Source organism: Musca domestica, unplaced genomic scaffold (assembly GCF_030504385.1).
Source record: "Musca domestica strain aabys unplaced genomic scaffold, Musca_domestica.polishedcontigs.V.1.1 56, whole genome shotgun sequence".
Taxonomy (NCBI): domain Eukaryota; kingdom Metazoa; phylum Arthropoda; class Insecta; order Diptera; family Muscidae; genus Musca; species Musca domestica.
Window position 1 is genome coordinate 998,066 of NW_026712356.1, and position 26,379 is coordinate 1,024,444.

At 35.8% G+C, this 26,379-nt stretch overlaps 1 protein-coding gene across 1 annotated transcript in view; it reads right to left on the minus strand.

The window, feature by feature from the left end:
* The window catches only part of LOC101895704 (uncharacterized), a gene marked incomplete in the record, with an annotated part of 445,807 nt that overhangs the window by 278,521 nt on the left and 140,907 nt on the right, over positions 1-26,379 (minus strand). The window contains 2 exon segments of the mRNA XM_059128648.1: positions 7,483-7,709; positions 24,543-24,617. Of these exon segments, the coding sequence (XP_058984631.1) occupies positions 7,483-7,709; positions 24,543-24,617 (302 nt within the window).

Here is a 26,379-nt window from a genome sequence, read left to right on the forward strand (position 1 = left end):
GAATTTTTTGCATTTTCTGAAGAATTATCGCTCAATTTTAGGGAAATTGCAGATGAAAGGGTTCACAGTACAGAAACTAAAAATGAAGCGGTGTCGAGGCTGGGCACAAATGGAAGGTCCTGAGGAGTACTTTCCGAATCTGTGGACCTTATAGTCAAAAAGAATTTCAGACTTAGGAGTTTTTTGCATTTTCTGAAGAATTATCGCTCAATTTTATGGAAATTGCAGATAGAAGCATCCACAGAACAGAAACTAAAAATGAAGCGGTGTCAAGGCTGGGCACAAATGAAAGTTCTCGAGGAGTACTTTCCGAATCTGTGGACCTTATAGTCAAAAAGAATTTCAGACTTAGGAATTTTTTGCATTTTCTGAAGAATTATCGCTCAATTTTATGGAAATTGCAGATGAAAGGGTTCACAGAACAGAAACTAAAAATGAAGCGGTGTCGAGGCTGGGCACAAACGAAAGGTCTCGAGGAGTACTTTCCGAATCTGTGGACCTTATAGTCAAAAAGAATTTCAGACTTAGGAATTTTTTGCATTTTCTGAAGAATTATCGCTCAATTTTATGGAAATTGCAGATAAAAGCATCCACAGAACGGAAACTAAAAATGAAGCGGTGTCGAGGCTGGGCACAAATTTAGAAATTAATTAAAAATTTGTTGCAATTATTTTTGTATTTTCTGTATTTATAATATGAATTCAACAATTTTTTGTCAGTGCATGTATATTACCTTCGGTTCAATTTTAACTCCAAGCAATGCTCTCACTATTTTTCGAATTGAATTTGTTAGAATTGATTTTAGCTTTACATTTGCTCTCACTGAGGAAAGCTCTAAAAGCTTTTACAAAAAACCGAAAAATTTAACAAATGTTCTTCATGTACGGCAGAGTCGTGCAGAGGGAGAGAGAGAGTGAGAAAGAGAAGCACGATCCTGCGTAAAGTGTTTGTGAGAAGACAAAGAACTAACTGCGCGCTCCCAAAATGCGAACGTTACTACTTCTTTTTTTTTAGGAATTTTTTTTTGTTTTAAGATAATGCTGCGCCAGAAGAGTGCAATCCGGTGTTGGAAAACATATATTTTTGTACACAAGGGCCATTATTTCGTTTATGCTTATTCTGCACTAAGTTAATTTTACACCAACAAGTAGTAGGTTGTAGGAAAAACGCGAAAGCACTATTTTTTTATTTCAAATAATTAATTTTTATTTTCAAATTCATACCTTGTTACAGGACAAAAATTACTTTTTTATTTTTGAAAATTAACGTATTAAAAAAAAATAAATAAATTAGATAAAAGATTTTAAAATACAAAAAAATAATAATAAGTAAATTCAAATTATAAATACAGAAAATACAAAAATAATTGCAACAAATTTTTAATTAATTTCTAAATTTGTGCCCAGCCTCGACACCGCTTCATTTTTAGTTTCTGTTCTGTGCATGCTTCTATCTGCAATTTTCATAAAAATGAGCGATAATTCTTCAGAAAATGCAAAAAATTCCTAAGTCTGAAATTCTTTTTGACTATAAGGTCCACAGATTCGGAAAGTACTCCTCGAGACCTTTCATTTGTGCCCAGCCTCGACACCGCTTCATTTTTAGTTTCTGTTCTGTGGATGCTTCTATCTGCAATTTTCATAAAAATGAGCGATAATTCTTCAGAAAATGCAAAAAACTCCTAAGTCTGAAATTCTTTTTGACTATAAGGTCCACAGATTCGGAAAGTACTCCTCGAGACCTTTCATTTGTGCCTAGCCTCGACACCGCTTCATTTTTAGTTTCTGTTCTGTGGATGCTTCTATCTGCAATTTTCATAAAATTGAGCGATAATTCTTCAGAAAATGCAAAAAACTCCTAAGTCTGAAATTCTTTTTGACTATAAGGTCCACAGATTCGGAAAGTACTCCTCGAGACCTTTCATTTGTGCCCAGCCTCTACACCGCTTCATTTTTAGCTTCTGTTCTGTGGACGCTTTTATCTGCAATTTACATAAAATTGAGCGATAATTCTTCAGAAAATGCAAAAAATTCCTAAGTCTGAAATTCTTTTTGACTATAAGGTCCACAGATTCGGAAAGTACTCCTCGAGACCTTTCATTTGTGCCCAGCCTCGACACCGCTTCATTTTTAGTTTCTGTTCTGTGAACACTTTCATCTGCAATTTCCCTAAAATTTTGCGATAATTCCTCAGAAAATGCAAAAAATTCCTAAGTCTGAAATTCTTTTTGACTATAAGGTCCACAGATTCGGAAAGTACTCCTCGAGACCTTTCATTTGTGCCTAGCCTCGACACCGCTTCATTTTTAGTTTCTGTTCTGTGGATGCTTCTATCTGCAATTTTCATAAAATTGAGCGATAATTCTTCAGAAAATGCAAAAAACTCCTTAGTCTGAAATTCTTTTTGACTATAAGGTCCACAGATTCGGAAAGTACTCCTCGAGACCTTTCATTTGTGCCCAGCCTCGACACCGCTTCATTTTTAGTTTCTGTTCTGTGGATGCTTCTATCTGCAATTTTCATAAAATTGAGCGATAATTCTTCAGAAAATGCAAAAAACTCCTAAGTCTGAAATTCTTTTTGACTATAAGGTCCACAGATTCGGAAAGTACTCCTCGAGACCTTTCATTTGTGCTTAGCCTCGACACCGCTTCATTTTTAGCTTCTGTTCTGTGGACGCTTTTATCTGCAATTTCCATAAAATTGAGCGATAATTCTTGAGAAAATGCAAAAAACTCCTAAGTCTGAAATTCTTTTTGACTATAAGGTCCACAGATTCGGAAAGTACTCCTCGAGACCTTTCATTTGTGCCCAGCCTCGACACCGCTTCATTTTTAGTTTCTGTTCTGTGGATGCTTCTATCTGCAATTTCCATAAAATTGAGCGATAATTCTTCAGAAAATGCAAAAAATTCCTAATTCTGAAATTCTTTTTGACTATAAGGTCCACAGATTCGGAAAGTACTCCTCGAGACCTTTCATTTGTGCCCAGCCTCGACACCGCTTCATTTTTAGTTTCTGTTCTGTGGATGCTTCTATCTGCAATTTTCATAAAATTGAGCGATAATTCTTAAGAAAATGCAAAAAATTCCTAAGTCTGAAATTCTTTTTGACTATAAGCTCCACAGATTCGGAAAGTACTCCTCGAGACCTTTCATTTGTGCCCAGCCTCGACACCGCTTCATTTTTAGTTTCTGTTCTGTGGACGCTTTTATCTGCAATTTCCATAAAATTGAGCGATAATTCTTAAGAAAATGCAAAAAATTCCTAAGTCTGAAATTCTTTTTGACTATAAGGTCCACAGATTCGGAAAGAACTCCTCGAGACCTTTCATTTGTGCCTAGCCTCGACACCGCTTCATTTTTAGTTTCTGTTCTGTGGATGCTTCTATCTGCAATTTTCATAAAAATGAGCGATAATTCTTCAGAAAATGCAAAAAACTCCTAAGTCTGAAATTCTTTTTGACTATAAGGTCCACAGATTCGGAAAGAACTCCTCGAGACCTTTCATTTGTGCCTAGCCTCGACACCGCTTCATTTTTAGTTTCTGTTCTGTGGATGCTTCTATCTGCAATTTTCATAAAATTGAGCGATAATTCTTCAGAAAATGCAAAAAACTCCTAAGTCTGAAATTCTTTTTGACTATAAGGTCCACAGATTCGGAAAGTACTCCTCGAGACCTTTCATTTGTGCCCAGCCTCTACACCGCTTCATTTTTAGCTTCTGTTCTGTGGAAGCTTTTATCTGCAATTTACATAAAATTGAGCGATAATTCTTCAGAAAATGCAAAAAACTCCTAAGTCTGAAATTCTTTTTGACTATAAGGTCCACAGATTCGGAAAGTACTCCTCGAGACCTTTCATTTGTGCCCAGCCTCGACGCCGCTTCATTTTTAGTTTCTGTTCTGTGAACACTTTCATCTGCAATTTCCCTAAAATTTTGCGATAATTCCTCAGAAAATGCAAAAAATTCCTAAGTCTGAAATTCTTTTTGACCATAAGGTCCACAGATTCGGAAAGTACTCCTCGAGACCTTTCATTTGTGCCTAGCCTCGACACCGCTTCATTTTTAGTTTCTGTTCTGTGGATGCTTCTATCTGCAATTTTCATAAAATTGAGCGATAATTCTTCAGAAAATGCAAAAAACTCCTAAGTCTGAAATTCTTTTTGACTATAAGGTCCACAGATTCGGAAAGTACTCCTCGAGACCTTTCATTTTTGCCCAGCCTCGACACCGCTTCATTTTTAGTTTCTGTTCTGTGGATGCTTCTATCTGCAATTTTCATAAAATTGAGCGATAATTCTTCAGAAAATGCAAAAAACTCCTAAGTCTGAAATTCTTTTTGATTATAAGGTCCACAGATTCGGAAAGTACTCCTCGAGACCTTTCATTTGTGCCCAGCCTCGACACCGCTTCATTTTTAGTTTCTGTTCTGTGAACACTTTCATCTGCAATTTCCCTAAAATTTTGCGATAATTCCTCAGAAAATGCAAAAAATTCGTAAGTCTGAAATTCTTTTTGACCATAAGGTCCACAGATTCGGAAAGTACTCCTCGAGATCTTTCCTTTGTGCCCAGCCTCGACACCGCTTCATTTTTAGTTTCTGTTCTGTGGATGCTTCTATCTGCAATTTTCATAAAAATGAGCGATAATTCTTCAGAAAATGCAAAAAACTCCAAAGTCTGAAATTCTTTTTGACTATAAGGTCCACAGATTCGGAAAGTACTCCTCGAGACCTTTCATTTGTGCCTAGCCTCGACACCGCTTCATTTTTAGTTTCTGTTCTGTGGATGCTTCTATCTGCAATTTTCATAAAATTGAGCGATAATTCTTCAGAAAATGCAAAAAACTCCTAAGTCTGAAATTCTTTTTGACTATAAGGTCCACAGATTCGGAAAGTACTCCTCGAGACCTTTCATTTGTGCCCAGCCTCTACACCGCTTCATTTTTAGCTTCTGTTCTGTGGACGCTTTTATCTGCAATTTACACAAAATTGAGCGATAATTCTTCAGAAAATGCAAAAAACTCCTAAGTCTGAAATTCTTTTTGACTATAAGGTCCATAGATTCGGAAAGTACTCCTCGAGACCTTTCATTTGTGCCCAGCCTCGACACCGCTTCATTTTTAGTTTCTGTTCTGTGAACACTTTCATCTGCAATTTCCCTAAAATTTTGCGATAATTCCTCAGAAAATGCAAAAAATTCCTAATTCTGAAATTCTTTTTGACTATAAGGTCCACAGATTCGGAAAGTACTCCTCGAGATCTTTCCTTTGTGCCCAGCCTCGACACCGCTTCATTTTTAAATATTTTATTCTCGATTTAAATGTAGAGTTAAGGGTTTCAAAGTTTTTCAACGTAAATTTTAATTAGGTTTTTATTTAGCGATTTGATTTTAAATTTGAAATTTGTAGGGAAAATTATGAAATTTGATGAAAACTAATATAATTTAGTTTACCTTTAATTTTCTCTGGTTTACTACTCCCTCTCTCTATCTCTTCCTCTCTCTCTCTCTCTCTCTCTCTTAATTAACCCTTTGTGAACCGGAGAAAAAATCACCTTGGTTTGTGTCTTTGCTAATTAAATTTAAATTTATCTTGACGGACATAAGAAGTAGTTGGTAGTAAACGCTGTTAAAATACTGTGGGAATTTTGAATTTTATTATGTTGCTATCGAACAAACCTTATATCTTGTCTAGCACCATCTGGTGGCAATAGGTTACACTTAACTGAGGTATAAAACTACACTGAGTGGTGAATAAAGAAAAACTTTGGTTGGTGTCTGGACTGTATATCAAGCATTGCCAGATATAAAGTACAATATACAGGCATGTCACAGAATGTAAAATCGTTCAAGAGTGAAAACGAAAACGGTTTTAGCTTCTCTAAAAAACGGAAAACGCAAAAATTTTGCGTTTTGATATCACTTTCAAAAAGCAGGGTGAAATTGAAATGTTTAGTGATTTTAACGTAAAAAATAAACAGAAGACATATACATTTTACAGAAAATATTGTATTAACCAAATTCTCTTAGAATGAACATGTTTTTCGAATTTATTTTACAAAAAATCTATTATTTTTCTAATCCATGATGAAAAATAATAAAAAGGACTTGCGAGGAACTGGTGGTGGTGATATCAATCAATATGTTTTCAGTGAACACGAGAACAGTTTAATCAGAATTTGCGGATTGTATAAAAGTGTCGATGGAGTTGGTGGTGCAGTAAGCTTTGCGGATTTTGTAAGTGAATTAGACCTCAGTTGTTCTGAAAAAGAAAACTTTGATTCGTCATCATCTACACATATTCCAAGAACTCGAAAAACAAGTCAATTAGTTTTAAGTGAATCTGAAAACGAAGAGCTTAATTTTTCACCCTAAACTTCAAAGCAGACCACTTCGATTTTAAATAAAAAAGATAGACCAAGATCATGCATTCCAGCTGCTTTTAAAAATGTTTCTACATTGGCAATTGATCCAAGAACACCAACATTGGAAGAAAACCGTTCGCGAACACCTATTCAAAAACGACTTAGAAATAAAAGCTTATCGTGTTCTCCGCCATCTACACCAATAAGACAAGTGTCGGGCAGCCTAACAAAAGCAAAACCCACGCCTGCAGTAAAAAGACCCCGGGCAAGAACTCCCTCAAAGCAAGATCTAAATGCGCTTTTAGTTGAGGAAAATTCTCATTTACAAAACTTGGAAAAAATTTGTAAAATTCTAGAAGATAACAGTAAGGAAATGAAAAAACAAACTGAAAAGTTGGACAGACTTTGTAACATCCTGGAAAAAAAGTATGTGGAAGAGCAGTTACATAATATTGAAATGCAAAAGAGAATGCGTGAACGGAACGAAATGAAACTCAAAATAGTTGAACTTGAAACTCTTAAATATGCTGTAGAACAGGAAAAAGCAAATACGACTCGTTCTTAACTTTACATTATTTTACACAATGGACTAAAAATGGTGGATCCTTACTCTGCATTTGAGTGAGATAAAGGATCTGATGCGTTCCTCAATGTCCGGCGACGAATTTTTTCAGTAGACCGCTGATTTATTTCTTCATCCATTACAGCAAGTATTGAAGCCCCTGGCATTTTTACTTTTGGTGTTTATATTATAAAAAACAATTTAAACTCTTTTTTTAATTGTCAATAATTTGTTTACGACCTTTTTTGCATGGAGTTACCATATTTTTATTTCAAAAATGTGAAATGATTTTTTTTTCGGTTTAGTCAATACGTACGAGTGCTGAAGAAGCAAAAGCAAATCGTAACGATTTGGAAAAGGTGAAATAAATCGATTTCGTAAAACTTCTGTGACATGCCTGATAATCAGAGAATTGACCGAAGAAGACGGTGTTGCTTTGAAATATTTTTGGAAAATTTGGTTACTTCATTTTCTAGCATTTTGGCTGCTTGAGGAATAATTATTCCTATTCCGAAGAAAAAACAAAAAAAGTTTAATTTATCTGTCTGCTACTCACCTCTTCGGAAAGTGGTTCCAAACCACCTGCTGCTGGCTCATCGGTTTTTTGATGTTTGAGAATTAGCTTTTTGGCCTTGTCACGCAACTCCTTGGGATGTGGGGTGTTTTGTCGGGTAAATGTTGAATCCTTTTCGTGAGTTGGTACATCGGGATTGAACTTAACCGAATGTGTACGCGATTGTTCACGTTCTTCCCAGCCCTCGGAGTCTGATTCCAATTCACGTGCTGTGTGCAGGATGATATCGTAGATGAAAAAGAAAGGGGGAAAACAAAAGTACATAAATTAAAAATAATTCATTTGATATTGAATACAGTAATTCTGCGAAATACATACAAAACAAATATAAAACAAGGTAATGCGAAAAACAACAACAAAAACGATTACGTTTCAACATTGGTTATTCATTTTGTCCGAGCTTTTCTCAAATATTTACAAACCAAAAGTAAAATATGTTTAGCATGCAAAGTACTTAACTTATATTTGCATATACTCGATGTATATGTGGGTATATATATGTATATATATATTTATTCTATGTAAGTATGTATGTTATAAATATTCTTAACTGTATGACCAGATATGAAGGTTAGTAATGGTGGTATGTATGCCATAGCAAATAAATAATATGGTTATATTACACTGAGCGAAATTCGTGTAGGGACAACGGAGAGATCCGAACTGAGTGACTAAATATTGTTTTTCCATGGGCAATTTCGTTTCCAATTGAGGAGTGGACAATTTTTTCGTATGAGTGAAATACAGGGCTAGATAAAAAAAACTGCAACCAACTTCAGACTGCTACCATTTCTGAGCGACTAGTCCGATAGATGTTAAAATAACTCCAGTGACGGCTCATTATATTGTTTACAAGCGTACAAAAGCATTTTGGTGTGAATTTTCCAGAAAAACAGTTATTCGTGATGGAATTCAAGAGTGATAGTGTGATTTCTTTATATTTATCTGAAAAACCACAAGTGGCTATCGTTGGAGCACTCCAGCATTTAAATGTGAATAAATCTTTTGTGTCTCGTACCATTGCTCGTTTCCGTGATACTGGTAGCGTAGCCCGACATCAAGGAATAGGACGGAAGAAAAAAACAGCAGCATCAGCAGAAATGCTTCGAAAAGTAACGAAGCGACTTTATCGAAACCAGCGTCGCAGTGGCCGAAAAATGGCTCGTGAGCTGAACATATCGCAATATTCCATTCGGCAAATATTGAAAAATGAGCTCGGGGTAAAGCCATTGAAATTCCAAAAAGTGAAAGAACTTACACCGCAACAGAAAGAAAATAAACTCAGAAGAGCAAGAGTTGCTTCGCTTGGCCGAAAGTGGCGAACTGCCGAATTTGGTTTTCTCCGATGAGAAAACATTCGTTGTTTAGCAGTTTGTAAACAAACAAAATGATCGTCTTTACTTGCCAAAGAGGTCAGCTGAAAATGTGCACCTTCGGTTGGCCACTGGAACTCAAGCGCCGGCCATGGTGATGGTGTGGACCGCCATAAGAGCCGATGGTCGCTCTCCGCTCGTATTAATCGACCTTGGCATCTAAATGAATGCCGAATATTATCGCCAAAATATTCAGGAGGGTGTATTAAAGACTTGGGCACACAAATATTTTAACAGGACTCAGAACCATCGCACTCAGCACGCGCCACACAAGAATGGTTACAAAATGAGGTTCTTCGCTTCATTTTCAGCACACAATGGCCACCAAAATCTCCGGATACCAATCCGTTGGACTATTGTGTCTGGAGTATTTTGAAAACCAAGGTTGGCACTAAAAAATACCAATGTGTCGATCATCTCAAGCAAGCGCTTTGCCGGGAATGGGCTAAAATACCGCAGAGCAACATTCGGGCAGCGTGTGACAGTTTCATTGGCCGTTTGAAGGCCATAATTCGTGCCAAAGGTGACCAATTCGAACAAATCTAAAGTTATCCCAAAATTTGATGTTATTTCCGACATGTTTTGCTTTCATTCAATAAAATCAAAAAAAAAAAAAATGTAAAAATCATGGCGTTTGACTTTGTTGCAGTTTTTTTAATCTCACCCTGTAGTTATGACAAGTACATACCATTACCAGTAAGCTACAAAAATTTCCAAGGAGAAGTAGATAAGTAATGGTGGCACATAGCCTGCACATTCGGCTATAAAACTTAAGGTCCAAATCTCATTTTCAACAATGAATACCAATTACAAAAGGACCTCTAGTTTTTCAAAACAAAAAATGCATTGAAACTCTAATTAAACTGATAGTCCATAGAAAATATTGTTTTGTGATTATTTCATGCAAATTTTGACCGCGACTACGCCTAAAATTGTCCATCCACTAACTTAAATTTTGATATAGTCTTCCCAACATTTCGGTCAGTATCTCACGAATAAATGATTCAATGTTGTCTGTACAGACATGACAAAAACTAGTCTTAAACAGTGTTTCCAAAAAGATAATAGCTAAAACTTTTATAAGTTTCCACATGCCAATCTAAACGTCGTTAAGACTCTCTTAACGATTTTTGGAAACTGAAACATTTCGAAACGGCAATCTAATTTTTTTTATCTTAATTTGGCCTAACTTTCCTTGCAAAAACATAATTTCAGCAAACCACGTTAAATAAACTATGTTTTTTTTTTTCGATCCATTAATAGTCAATAATTATTTATAACCGCAAGTCATAATTTAAAATTGCTATTGACATCTTTTTGGCCTTTTAAGTTTTAAATTATTAAAATGTATGTAAATTCAATTAAATAAAAATTCATTAACTACGACTATACATAGATGACAAATACGGTGGACAGCTGAACAATTCTACGTTTTAATGTGAGTTGAGAAAAAAAAATATTGAAAAAAACTACAGCGACAACAACTTGTTATAAACCGCAAAGTAAACTTTTGAGAAAAAAACTTAAACCGAGTGTATAATAAGAATGATGACCGACGACATTGATTGTTGAACGGTTGGCGGAGGGTATGAAATGTAATTATGACAACGACGATGATGATTATGACGATGACGCAGACAAACGCCAAGTAAGGAGCTCTTATATTTTTATAGACGAACCGTCAACCGCCACACATTTTGGCTAGACCCGACCAGACCAGACCGACGTTTACTGTTTCTGACCCCTAATTGGATAATATCCCACCCGAACATATTTATTTGTTTGTTTATTTTTTTAAGCAAAAATATGCCAACCTTTTTGTGCCGTTAATGATGGTTGTTGGGAGATGAATATTAAATGACCTCGAAATTGAATTAACTTCAGGTCGTACCTAATAGCGGAATAAGAGAAGGAAGATCGGAAAAAATACATTTGACGTTCGTTGATGGCACATTGTTATGGAAATATAACTTCAAGATCGATTTTGGAATATTGGAAATAGAATTGATTAGAAACTAGTTTAGTGGGTATTTAAAATAATTTCCTATAGGCATATAAATAATGCGATTCGAATGAGAAGTGTGAGAAAAAATGTTGAGAATATTTGAACAATTAAGTTGTTCTTTTGTCTTTATATTCTAAAAAAATTAAAAAACAAAAAAAAATATTTCCATCATTATGTCAAAAAAAAAAAAAATAAATAAATAAAAATAAATGGTATCTGACGTTAGTCAAGTTTTCAAGATTCTTCATCAAATTTAAGGCCAAAACGAAAGGGAATCAAACAAATTAAAAAGAATCTGTCGGTTCAGAGGACAGATGTATACCCTCACTGATTTTTGGTTATTTAAAAATATTTTTACTCCTGTTATGATGAAATGGAGTAGTTTCCGAAGGAATGGGCCAAAATTGTCCATTTTGTATCGGACCTAAATAAATATGATATACATATTGCGGCGCGCAGGAGGTTTGGACTATAACGGTTACTCCCTTCAATTTATATGAGATGAGGTATGTGCGTGAGGTACCAGATCGTGAGGTATAGACCGAAGTATTCCGTTTTCATACTTCATCTAATACAGATAAAAATATTGGTATGGGCAAAATTACAAGAAAATCTAACAATTTAAATGAAATTTTATGCGCAACCATAAATTCCACATTCATCTCAAGTTTTTGATTGAGAGAAATATTAAGATATAGAAAGAATTTTGACCCTTTGTGGGTAAGGTACCAGAAGGGGTTCGCAGATACATATCATCTTCAGAAAAGACCTTGTGTAAGCAAATATGTTTGTGTGTGAAATTTGAAGAGAGTTGGATGCTTATTCCGCTTCTGATCTCTACAATATTTGTAACAGATCTTGTGTTTTGATGGAAATATTGAGATGTACCAAGTCTGAATGGAATCGGATGTTAATTTGGTTTTTAATGAGTTTCATGGATATTCAAAATGTTGACCCTTTGTGGGGGAGGTACTAGAAGGAGTGGTCCGATACATTCCATCTTCGCATCAAATCTAGTGTTAGTAAAAATAATGAGATGTATGGAATATGAAGAAAACCGGATGCTTATTTCGGATTTCAAAACTTTGACCCTTTATGGGGGAGGTACTTGATGGAGTGGACCGTTGCTGTCCTTTTTCGCACCTAACCTAGCACTAATGCTCATATCAGGATTTGGAGAGTTGGAGCAAATCGCTTTATCGTTTCTCTTTCTGTGCAGTAAAATATTTATTTATTTATACTTTTTTTTTTTTTTGTATGAAAATGTCGACCTTTTTTGGGGGAGGTATCAGAAGGAGTAGACCGATATATTCCATCTTAACACCAGACTTTTAATAAAATATTGGGATGTGTGAAATTTAAAGATAATTGGACTCTTACATTACTTACATCACATTTTTAATTTTTCAAAATTTTGATCCTTTGTGGGAGAGGTACTTGATAGAGTGGACCGATATTGTCCATTTTCACACCTGACCTAGCACTGATGCAAATATTAAGATTTGCAAAGTTGGAGCAAACTGGGATTATCCTTTCTCTTTCCGTGCTGAAAATATATATACTTTTTCGACCTTTTGTGGGGGAGGTACCAAAAGGAGTGGACCGATATTGTTCATCTTTAAAATCTGACTACCATAAACCTAATTTAATACTATTTATTTTTAAACTTTATTTAAGCGAATGATCGGAATTAATATTTTAATTGCAGGTTCTAAGGCTTGTAATTAAAAAAAAAATATTCTAAAATTTTTGCAAAAATTTTCGTCCATATATTGATTAAAACGCTTGTCTATATTTGGAATTCAATTATTAGTATATTAACATTTCTTATCGACTTTCCCCCCTCAACGGGCAGCTAATGAACTTTTTGTTCCGTAGAAAGTATAATAAATAAAAAATTCCAATACTGGCGACATTGCGATGTTCGCTGCATGGAATTCCAAACCATAATGCCGCCGCATTCCATTAAAGAATATTTATGGTAATTAAAAAAAAAATTGTCAACGTCAGGGATTTATGGTAAAAAAAAATTGGCAACAAGAAAGAAATTAATAAGCACAATAAAAAATGTATTTAATACAATTATTATGGCTTTTTCGAAAATTGTTTAAAAAATTATTACAGGTCCGATAGCACTTAAAAAAAATTACATAAAAAATAACGAATATGTATTTGATAACGACTATCAAATACATATTCGTTATTTTTTATGTAAATGTTTTTAAGTGCTATCGGACCTGTAAGCATTTTGTAAACAATTTTCGAAAAAGCCATCATAAGAAGCCATAAGCCATAAGAAGACAATTCCCAATAACTACAGGGTGAGACAAAAAAATGCAACAAAGTCGACGCCATAATTCTAACACTTTTTTTATTGTCGGAAATAGCATCAAATTTTATAAGTTTTAATTTTTTCGAATTGGTCACCTTTGGCACGAATTATGGCCTTTAAACGGCCAAAAAACCACCACACGCCGCCCGAATGTTGCTCTGCGGTAATCAGGCCCATTTCCGGCGAAGCGCTAGCTTGAGGTTATCGACACGTTGGTATTTTTTAGTGCCAACCTTGGTTTCCAAAATACTCCAGACACAACAGACCAACGGATTGGTATCCGGAGATTTTGGTGATCATTGTGCGCTGGAAATGAAGCGAGGCACCTTATTTTGTAACCATTCTTGGGTGGCGCGTGCTGAGTGGGATGGTGCTGAGTCCTCTTGGAATGTCCAAGGTCTGCGGCCAAAATGTTTGCGTGCCCAAGGCTTTAATACACCCTCCAGAATATTTTCGCGATAATATTCGTCATTTATTCTCATGCCATGGTCGATAAGTACGAGCGGAGAGCGACCATCGGCTCTTATGGCGGCCCACTAAATCACCATGGCCGGCGCTAGAGTTCTGGTGGCCAACCGAAGGTGCACATTCTCAGATGACCTCTTTGACGAGTAAACACGATCATTTTGTTTGTTTACAAACTGCTGGATAACGAATGTTTTCTCATCGGAGAAAACCAAATTCGCCAGCTCACCACTTTCGGCCAAGCGGAGCAACTCTTTAGCTCTTTTGAGTCTATTTTCTTTCTCTTGCGGTGTAAGTTCTTGCACTTTTTGGAATTTCGATGGCTTTACCCCGAGCTCATTTTCAATGTTTGCCGATCATTTTGTTTGTTTACAAACTGCTGGACAAGGAATGTTTTCTCATCGTTTTTTTTTTCGGCAAAGCGAAGCAACTCTTTAGCTCTTTTAAGTCTATTTTCTTTCTGTTGCGTGTAGATTCTTTGGAACTTTTTTGGCTTTACCCCGAGCTTTATTTGCCGAATGGAATATTGCGATTTGTTCAGCTCACGAGCCATTTTTCGGTCACTGCGACGCGGGTTGTTGCTACGGGTCAAATTATTTCTTCACCTTTCGAACCATTTCTGCTGATGTTGCTGTTTTTTTCCGTCCACTTCCTTGACGTCGGGCTACGTTGCCAGTAGCATGGTAACGAGCGATGATACGAAACACAAATTATTATTTACATTTATATGCTGGAGTGCTCTAACGATAGCCACTTGTGGATTTCCAGCCAAACATAAAGAAATCACACTATCACGCTTGAATTCCATAACGAATAATGTTTTTTCTGGAAAATTCTCACCAAATTGCAATTGCCTTTGTATGCTTGTAAACAATATAATGAGCTGTCACTGGAATAATTTTAACAGTTGTCGGACGAGTGGCTTTGAAATGACAGCAGTCTGAAGTTGGTTGCAGTTTTTTCATCTCACCGTGTACTTGTAGTATAACAATTTAGATATGTACTGTGCTATAAAGAATTTCGTTTTTAATTAAAAATTCTGGGAAGCGTCTTAAAGTAAACTATAAAACTTCTACTAATAATTGTGGAACGAAGCCACTTTACATATGACTCTAACATCATGTGTATTTTAGCCTCTATAGATTCGATAGATCTATTTAAAAACTCCAAGTTTTGGATTAAATAGACCTTTAAAATTTAGGAATTCGTCCTCACAGATCCGATAGACCTATAAAAATAGCTCAAAAACAGAATTACTAACAGCATACTTCAAGGGGCCTAAAGAGTACAACATTACTCAGTAAAAACTATGTAAATATCCTCGCTTTAAAACCCGATGAAGAAGAGTGATCATACTTACAGGTCAGACAGATCCTTAGTAAATTTTCTAACCAACCCACGCTTACACCTCTGAAAGGCTTGTAAGAAATTTGTTGTCGTTAGCATACCTTTAGGGGCTTAAACTTTTTATTTACTTTTCTACAGCTTTAAAGCTGCATTATATTTTCGACATCGATCATACACATGTCTAAAAATAGGTCAAGTTATGCAAAACATTCTACTCAATTCGCGGTGGTATACAAAAACGGATTAGAATTAAGACACCCATAAAAAGTAGCGAATAATTAACTGTGAATTTGTATAAGGAAATGACCATTATGGTTTTAAATTGCTGTGTGGGTGAATGTTGAAATAAATCGATAGAAATGCCAAAAAAAAGTTGGGGATGGATGAGTACACGTTTGGCATTGGATTCAAATAATTTTTTATGTATCAAATTCAGACAAATCACTTGTTCAAATACAAATGTGCTATCACACCCAAGCATTATGGAGAGCATTTAAATTAAAATATTTCCAGCTATAAAATAAAAGAACATATAAAATATCTATTGCAAAAAAAAAAAACACAACAATAAAAATGTTTAATAAATTTGTTGATTGATATGTTCATGAGAGCGGATGGAGGGGCAGCAGCAAATGGTGAAGATTAACAGCAACCGCAAGCAAATGTCTCATGCGATTTGTTTGAAATTCTGAGGTAAACAAAACCAAATTCACTTTTCACATGCACAGACACATCTTCACACACACACACATGTGCATGTGTCCATATACAGCGAGCCACGTTTTCCAGATGTTGGCGAAGCCACCTGTTGTTTGCCAATGAAAAGTTGTAGAACACTACTGAGGTATTAGTGAGACTCGCGCTATGGACGTAATTTTTCACTAATTTATTTAGAGAATCACGTACTGTGACTCATGGGTAATATGTAAAAAAAATACATTTTTTTAAAAAAAATGTATCTCATTTTTCATTATCAATTATCTTTCAGAAGAAAATTTTCTAAAAGTTTTTCATATGAATAGGTGCTATTTGAGGAGCAAACAATCTCAACATCTTTCCCTCGGCATTACCAGGAAACTTAAAAATAATGAGTTTTTCCTTAAAAAAATGAACAAGGCAAAGGCTTACTTTTATTACACCAAGTAACGAGTAACGGTGACAGAGTGTGAACACACCCTAAAACATCTCCGAGCCAGAAAAAAAGCGCATTACGTCGCATTACGTCAATATAATGCCTTCTACATTTTATAGGAATAACTCATTATATTTTAGCTTACTGGTAGTGCAAAGGGTATGTAGTTGTCTTTCTTTTTAGGATACTGGTAATGCGAAAAGCATCACAATACAATATTTTCCTGGGAATGCTCGCAACATTGGTTGAGTGCATAATGGGCAAAACCCCTGCGGAAGACAAAAAAAAAAACAAAATTTTTAACATATTTAATGACCCCTGTTGGCAGTTTGCGAAATACTCACTTCATATGACATGTCCATGTACCTACCAAACCCATAAGATTTCGGAGGTACTCCCCAGAAACGTTTTACGAAAGGAATATCTTGAAAAGTTATTGTGCAGACCTCATCAAATATATCGAGAGACATTCTAAAGGTCATCTGCAGGTTTTTATAGTTACAAGGCCCTTTTTTCAAATATTTCATATATGATTTATTGAGATAGTCGATCCTTAACAGGTACTTTATGGAGAGAAGGCCCTTGGCAGGAGGTTCTAAATATAGAAGACCCATGTCAGATCTATTATGGATAGAAAACGCTAAACATGCTTTCTGTGAATAACAGGTCCGTTATAGGAGAAAGTCCTTATTGACTACTACAGAAGCCTTGAGACGGGTCTCATATCGTTAGAAGACGTTTAAGAGGTCTTCTGGATAGAATACCCATAACAGGGCAGAAGTCCTCCAGCTCAACGTATGTTAGGTCCATAACAGATATTGCAAGAGTAGAAAGGGAGAGCAGACCTTGAACTTTTGTCTTGCATGCATACACTGAACTTAGCAGAGCCCCTCAAGATAGGAAAACTTCACTAAGTGTTCCAAGGATAAAAAACCATTAGCAGGTATGGAGTCCTTTATGAGACCACCTATGGACATCATACTTTTCACAGGTCCTCCAAGGACAGAGAACCCTTTACATGCCTTATGAGTATAAAATACCTAAACAGGGATAGAAAAATCTTCACAGAACTTCCGTGAACGGCAAACCTATAATAGATCTCCTATACCTAGAATACCTTATAAGGGTGTATGCACTTGTCATTACTACATCCATCAGCTGTTATGGGCATTAAAATTTTTATTCAACGACTTGTGGATGAAAAAACTGCACCAATTTCAGACTGCTGTGATGGTGATGGTGTGGGCCGCCATAAGAGCCGATGGTCGCTCTCCGCTCGTATTAATCGACCGTGACATCAGAATAAATGCCGAATATTAACGCGAAAATATTCTGGTGGGTGTTTTAAAGCCTTGGGCACGCAAACAATTTGGCTGCAGGCCTTGGACATTCCAACAGGACTCAGCCCAATCGCTCTTAGCACGCGTCACCCAAGAATGGTTACAAAATGAGGTTCCTCATTCATTTCCAGCGCACAATGGCCAACAAAATCTCCGGATACCAATTGTTGGACTATTGAGTCTGGAGTATTTTGGAAAGCAAGGTCGATCACCTCAAGCAAGCGCTTGACCGCGAATGGGCACACCTATATCTCCTATACCTAGACATAAGTACTGAAGAAGACCCTAACCGGCACTCTATGCAAAGAAGACCCTTTACCGTAAGAGAATGATTTATGGGGCATAGCTTTTATAAGTATATCATAGCTAGACGGACTCTTAGTAGGTATATTATAAATCGACGGTCTTTTACTGATTTTTGACACGGGTTCTATGACCAGAAGGCGTGTTCCTGACCATATGACCCTTAACAAGTCTTCTATGACAAGAAAATCTTTAACAGATTTATCTAAAGGACCCTCAACATGTCCTCTAGAGATGGAATCTCCATAAAAGGACATGGAATATCCATAAAATTGTCCATGCAAAAAAATCCGGAATTTTAACGACTTGAAAAGTGCGCCAGTGCAACCCATCACCCTCACCTTCTGCGTACGACCCTGGCGTATATTAAAATTTCCATTGAAATCTCTCTGATTCCCTCAAATTGTGGAATTCCATTCAAACTCATCTAAGCTATAACATTTTCCATATTAATTTTATTCGTGTTATAGCGACATTATAATCAACAGCAACACCACATATTTGACGAAAACCTGTTCGAGATAGATTTTTACACAAAAAAAAACTCTTAATTATGCCAAGTTCAAAATGACTTATTTGAAATGTTATTGTTTTTTGTTCGTTAGGTTGTCTCCTACTTAAAAACCAAAACAAAAAAAGTTTATTTCTCACCACCAAGCAGCTCGGTGGTTAGCGTGCAGTAGTTAAATAAATAAAATAAACAAAATATAAAACTCGTAAATAAAGCAAGACCGGCAAAACAGAAATAGCAACGCCCCTGTCCCTCCGCTTTACAAACCGAAAAAATTGCTAAGGAGAGCCGCAGAGCAAAACGACGTTTAAACACAAAATTACGTCATTTTTTCGGTAAGGCGTTGCCTTTGCCGACTTACAATACGGACGGGCAGTAATAGTTTTTGTTGCGGTTATTGGGTTTTGAAATGAAATAAAATACAATAAGTAAATACATTCTCAGTTGAATTTTTTGGGAGTATTGGCAATCCAAGTAAATAAATAAATAATAATATAAAGGCATATCACTCTCCTCCTTCTCCACCTAAAGGTATTAATATTTACGATACGTGCTGAACAACAATTATTCCTTCCCATTCTCCCCCAAACAGTCAGTGTGCATTCCACACCGTTTTCTGTAAATGCCAGCAAATATTGGCCATTGAGATTCATAACTGCTATTGTGATTTTAAAAAATTGCATTGAATTCGTACTGAAAATTCGTGATTCGCACCTTATCTGATTTGAAGGAGGAAATACGAGTATGGCATCTGTGGATTTTGCAAACCTTTGAAGTAGATTTTGTTATGGAATAAGAGGGTAGCCTTTTAATATATTTCATAGATGAATATTAAGTATATTCTTTAAACTGTGGATCGTCTTTAATAGGCCGTTTATGAGTCGTCTATAAATAGATGACCTTTCAAAGGACATCTTCAAAGTTAAATAAAAATGATTCTTTGAGAAGCTACTATATAAAGAACTTCAAAAGATCTCCTATAAAAATCCTTTATAAAGGGAAGTCTTCTTGAAATCCTCTAAAAACTGCTCAAAATCTTTAAAGGGGTATCCCTAAAAATAGATCTTGAAAGACATCTATCTAGACGATGAGACCTCCCACAGCTTTTGTATAAAAAATATCTCTAAACTACCAAAATATATTTTATAAATTTAATGGTCCTCTATAAAGAAAAATCATTCGAAAGGCATTCCAACAGAGAAGTTCTCAGTGGTGTTTTTTTTTTACCGAAAAGACCTTTTTAAGTGTTTTATAAAGAAGGAAACTATCAGATATATTCTATATTGTATAAAAAGCAAATAAATACCTACAACAAATAGCCGAATCTTAAAAGGTTTTCTGATAAGGTAAATTACAGAAAATTCAGAGATGAATATGCTTATTTGAAATGACTTTTTTACCATGGAAAAGGCCTTTACAAATAGAAGACTTTTTAGGGACCTTCTACAAATAAAATATCGTATAACAGCCTTTCACAGATATAGGACATAGGCCCTTTAGGACTTCTTAGATAGCAGACCTATTAAAAAGCTTCTACGATAGAAAATTTTTTAGGCGTTTTCGTATATATTATACAGGCATTTCGAATGTGAAATTTGCCGAAACTTTCAAAATACCGCAGAATATCGGGCGGTACAGTCATATAAAAAATATGTTCAGGTATAGCAATTTTCCAACAGAATTTTAGTATTATTTACTTCTTTGGTTCCTCTTCTATGGAGCTTACGATCTCGTCATGGTAAAAAAAAGTTTTTTTTTTATCATAGAAGTTATTTTTAAAATAACTTCTGGGGAGAATATCCCAGACATAAAACGAGGGAACTAATGAGGATTGGTGGCTCTTTCCGAAACCAAAGTATTCCCTGCCTTACCCCCTGGTAAACATTACCTTCGTTCTCCACGTTGCTTTTATAAAAACAACAATAATAGGATTAGGCCAGACCATTTTGCAATAACAAAATACTATGGTATCCCGAACAAACCAGCCAACACTGTTCTAAAATTTAATAACAAATAATTTCGAGGGTGAGATGAAAAAACTGTAACCAAATTCAGTCAGCTCTCATTTCTAAGCCACTCTTCCGACAACTGTTAAAATTATTCCAGTGACAGCTCATTATATTATTTACAAGCGTACAAAAGCATTTTGGTGAGATTTTTCCAGAAAAAAAGTTATTGGTGATGGAATTCAAGCGTGATAGAGTGATTTCTATATATTTGGCGGGAAAACCACAAGTGGCTATCGTTAGAGCACTCCAGCATTTGAATGTTAATAAATCTTTTGTGTCTCGTAATTTCGCTCGTTACCGTGATACTGGTACCGTAGCCGAACGCTAAGGAAGTGGACGGAAGAAAACAGCAACATCAGCAGAAATGATTCGAAAAGTAAAGAAGCGACTTGATCGAAACCCGCGTCGCAGTGCCCAAAAAATGGCTCATGAGCTGAACATATCGCAATATTTCATTCAGCAAATATTGAAATATTGAGCTCGGGGTAAATCCATCGAAATTCCAAAAAGGGCAAGAACTTACACTGCAACAGAAGGTAAATAGACTCAAAAGAGCTAAAGAGTAGCCTCGCTTGGCCGAAAGTGGTGAACTGCCGAATTTGATTTTCTGGTTTGGTTTGTAAACAAACGAAATGATCGTGTTTACTTGCCAAAGAGGTCAGCTGAAAATGTGCACCTTCGGTTGGCTACCAGAACTCAAGCGCCGGCCATGGTGATGGTGTGGGCCGCCATAACAGGCGATGGTAGCTCTCCGTTTGTATTAATCGACCGTGGCATCAGAATAAATGCCGAATATTATCGCGAAAATATTCTGGCGGGTGTATTAATGACTTGGGCACGCAAACATTTTGGCCGCAGATCATGATCTGCCATTTTTGTTAGAAAATCGAAAAAATTCGATTATCTGAAATCAGTTGGGAATATAAGGCATATATAGCCAGAAAGTACTCCTCGAGACCTTTCATTTAAGACCCGCCTCAATGACGCAGCTAGCATAGTTTTTGTGCAATTCAGCATTTTCCATGCAGTTTCCCTACCGAAACCGCCATTTTGGTTAGAAAATCGAAAAAATTCGATTATCTGAAATCAGTTGGGAATATAAGGCATATATAGCCAGAAAGTACTCCTCGAGACCTTTCATTTAAGACCCGCCTCAATGACGCAGCTAGCATAGTTTTTGTGCAATTCAGCATTTTCCATGCAGTTTCCCTACCGAAACCGCCACTTTGGTTAGAAAATCGAAAAAATTCGATTATCTGAAATCAGTTGGGAATATAAGGCATATATAGCCAGAAAGTACTCCTCGAGACCTTTCATTTAAGACCCGCCTCAATGACGCAGCTACCATAGTTTTTGTGCAATTCAGCATTTTCCATGCAGTTTCCCTACCGAAACCGCCATTTTGGTTAGAAAATCGAAAAAATTCGATTATCTGAAATCAGTTGGGAATATAAGGCATATATAGCCAGAAAGTACTCCTCGAGACCTTTCATTTAAGACCCGCCTCAATGACGCAGCTAGCATAGTTTTTGTGCAATTCAGCATTTTCCATGCAGTTTCCCTACCGAAACAGCCATTTTGGTTAGAAAATCGAAAAAATTCGATTATCTGAAATCAGTTGGGAATATAAGGCATATATAGCCAGAAAGTACTCCTCGAGACCTTTCATTTAAGACCCGCCTCAATGACGCAGCTACCATAGTTTTTGTGCAATTCAGCATTTTCCATGCAGTTTCCCTACCGAAACCGCCATTTTGGTTAGAAAATCGAAAAAATTCGATTATCTGAAATCAGTTGGGAATATAAGGCATATATAGCCAGAAAGTACTCCTCGAGACCTTTCATTTAAGACCCGCCTCAATGACGCAGCTAGCATAGTTTTTGTGCAATTCAGCATTTTCCATGCAGTTTCCCTACCGAAACCGCCATTTTGGTTAGAAAATCGAAAAAATTCGATTGTCTGAAATCAGTTGGGAATATAAGGCATATATAGCCAGAAAGTACTCCTCGAGACCTTTCATTTAAGACCCGCCTCAATGACGCAGCTAGCATAGTTTTTGTGCAATTCAGCATTTTCCATGCAGTTTCCCTACCGAAACCGCCATTTTGGTTAGAAAATCGAAAAAATTCGATTATCTGAAATCAGTTGGGAATATAAGGCATATATAGCCAGAAAGTACTCCTCGAGACCTTTCATTTAAGACCCGCCTCAATGACGCAGCTACCATAGTTTTTGTGCAATTCAGCATTTTCCATGCAGTTTCCCTACCGAAACCGCCACTTTGGTTAGAAAATCGAAAAAATTCGATTATCTGAAATCAGTTGGGAATATAAGGCATATATAGCCAGAAAGTACTCCTCGAGACCTTTCATTTAAGACCCGCCTCAATGACGCAGCTACCATAGTTTTTGTGCAATTCAGCATTTTCCATGCAGTTTCCCTACCGCCAACACCACTCTGGTTATTCGTCCTCGTCGGGAAATTGTGTCATTTTCCTGTTAAATTAATTTAATTAGTTAATTTAATTTAAATTAATTTAAAAATACGTTGATTTATCCAAAAAAAATGTTAAAAACCATTAATATTAGAAAAAACTATTTTTCAATTAACCCCTTGCGCACCAACACATTGCATTTATATTTTACAATTTATCTTCACGGGCATCAGATCATGGACATTCCAACAGGACTCAGCACCATCGCATTCAGCACGCGCACACTAGAATGGTTAGAAAATGAGGTGTCTGTCCGTCCATCCAATGAGATTCCTCGCTTCATTTCCATAGCACAATGGCCTCCAAAATATCCGGATACAAATACCTTGGACTTTTTTGTCTGGAGTATTTTGAGAACCAAGGTTGGCACTAAAAAATACCAAAGTGTCGATCACCTCAAGCAAACGCTTCGCCGGGAATTGGCCAAAATGCCGCAGACCAACATTCGAGCAGTTTGTGACGATTTCATGGTTTCATTATGGTCGTTTGAAGGTCATAATTCGTGCCAAAGGTGAACAATTCGAACAAATCTAAACTTATTCTAAAATTTGATGCTATTTCCGACATTTTTTGCTTTCATTCAAAAAAAAAATTGAAAAAAGTGTAAAAATTATGGCGTTTGACTTTGTTGCAGTTTTTTTATCTCACCCTGTAGATCGACTCAGCTCGCTAGATAGAAAAATCGGTATGGTGGATCTAGGTATGTTATAATCTTTTTGGCTGGACCGATCACAACATAGTGTTTTTGTGTTTAATAAATAAACCCTATATCGATAATAGTTTCCGAGAAATGGCTATTTTCGTCTCTAAAGAGTAACAGAAGTAGATATGTTCTGAAACACGATTTGTCTATATTTTTACCCATTTCTTGGATTCCCTAATTTTAATATTTCACATGGAACTCCGTATAGAAATAAGAAATAGAGTTTTGGTATCGAAAATTGACCCAGACAAATTTCGTTCTCTTATATCGATCAAAATGTATTCGAAAGCGAATGCGGTCCAAATACTGTCGCTAGGAATTGTTTTTGTTTTCTTTTATTTTATAAAAATAATTAATTCTACAAAAATCCATTTTCCATTTAAACCAGAAGCTAAGGACAACTATTCCAGCTATTTGCAAGCACAACTGATTGTTCAAAATAGCGCCGTTAAATTTTCAATAGTTTAATGTGTTTGTGTAGCTCGGATAAATGTCCTATTAAAAAAAAATCAATAACCTGACAATCAGAAAAAAATTACATATATCAATGACGTTGAACATGAGTTGAGTTGTAGTTTTTTTTTTTAAATTAATTGATTAAATTTCCCGCAGGCAAACACACTCTCATATATACACACACACAATTTGCATGCAACAGATTTTTAAATATATATGTGGCAGGCATGTTGTAAAACAGGCAGTCAGGACAAAGCAAAGCGATGGCAAACAATGGCAAATGCAGTTAATTAAAATAGACGGCAAAATAATGCAATTACTAGGCGGGTGAAAAGGGAGGAAATTTTTCTCTTGTTAAAGGATGAAGGATGTACAACCAAATTGTGTTTATATAGGGATTTTTTTTTTTGAACAACAAATCAACTATTTTTAATTTTGTAAAAAAAAAATTAAATGTTAAAGAATTTACAAAAAAAACTGAAATGCAAAATAAGTCCTTAAAATGCTTTGGACATGCGTGCTAGTAGCTGGCCTATAACAAGATACACATGTGGCTAAAACAAAAGCAAACCTTGTTGTTGGTATTGATGGAATTCCGTTGAATCGAATTTCTCACTTGATCGATAAAGTTGACCGGGTGGAAAATCTGTGTGTGTGTTGCGTGTTGGAGGAGGATTTAGGACAAGATAAGCCCGCCACCAATTGTGATGGTAGATAAATGACGGTAGTTGTGGTGGTGTTGATGATGATGGGGTTGTGGCAGTGGTGGTGTAGCAGCAGCAGAATAGTTACCGTAACATAAAATAGACCAATAGCGTGGGAATAGTTTGTTTTCATGGTGAAGATTTATTGTATTCGCAAAATACCCACACACACATACATGGTGAGAAGGTGGTAAAATTGATTTATTTTAAACCCACACACACACATACATAGATTAATATTGTTTTGGTGAAAAATTATAGAGTGCCACAAAAGATATACCATTAATTATTTTACGCAAAAAAAAGAGATGTGAAGAATTAATTTGAATTTTCACGTGGATTGAGGTGTTGTTGTTTTCAAAGATAATTTGTTGTTTTGTAGTTTTGTTTTTATTATTATTTTTATCATTTGTTGGTGCCATAGATGTTGTGCGTATACAAAAAAAGAGAAAAAGAAATATATAGTTTATTTAAAAATAATAAATTATTATAAGAAGTGTTAATAGCTATTTTATAAAAAAAAACAAGCCAAAGGAACTTTGATTAGAGGCCAAAAATGGAATTTTGAATCCAAAATTTTGCAAACCAACTAAATTTGTTTTATCAAAGTTCAATTGGAATTGTTGGAAAAAAAATTATATTAGTGCTTTGTAAGCATTGTTTTTTATTTGTTTTTGGTGGCTATTTCGAGTGTATACTGTAAGAATACATATATTTTTAAATTCTACAAGCGTCCTAAACTTTGCGACAAAAAATTTGTAAATCATTTCTTTTCGATACTTGTCCAAACCTAACATTTTTTTATCGGATTTTCGAAACTTTCAAATTTGAATTGTGGGCCAGATAAAACTGAATAGAATTATACATCCTTTATAAAGCTTTCCAGTCGTAGAAAAGCCTTCCATTTATTGAGGATCTTAAAAAGATCAGGACGTTTATTAATAGAAGGTACCTTTATGAAGATCTCCCATCTACAAATTCCGATATAAAAAAGACCTCACGAAGGTCTTCTAACCATAAAATAAATAGATCGAACTGTTCTATCAACGAAATGCCTTTATTTACTTCTTCTACTTTATATAAGGCCACATGAAGATTTTTTAACCATAAAAAATAAAGATCGAACTGTTATATCTAAGAAAGGCATTATCTTTTATCCAAAGATGTCACAAAGGCCTATTCTCTCTAGAAAACTCCATGGAGGTCCGGAGTCTATAGAACAGAAAGGAAAAGTTGTAGTATCCAAGAAAGGCGCCCTGAAGGCAGTTTATCCAAAAATAGCAATGTCTGAAGGTCTCCAGTCTATCTATAAATCTCCCGAAGGTCCTCTTTTTATAGACAAACTCCCGAGGTTGTCGGGTTTTCTAACCATAAAATATAAAAATCGAACTGTTCAATCTAAGAAAGGCCTTTCGTTTTATCCAAAGATATCCCGAAGGCCTATTCTCCATAGGAAACCCCATGGAAGTCCGGTACTCTATAGAAGAGTAATGAAATGAAGGCCTTTCGAGTATATTTTTGATCTATAGAAAAAAGCGAAGTTATTCTTTCTATAGAAGACCTGCTGAGGGTCTCCAGTCTATCTATAGATCTCCCGAAGTTCCTCTTTCTATAGACAAACTCCCGAGGGTCTCCTATCTAAAGATAACCTCCCGAAGATGTGCTATATATAGAAAACCTACCGAAGGTCTGTTATTTGTAGAA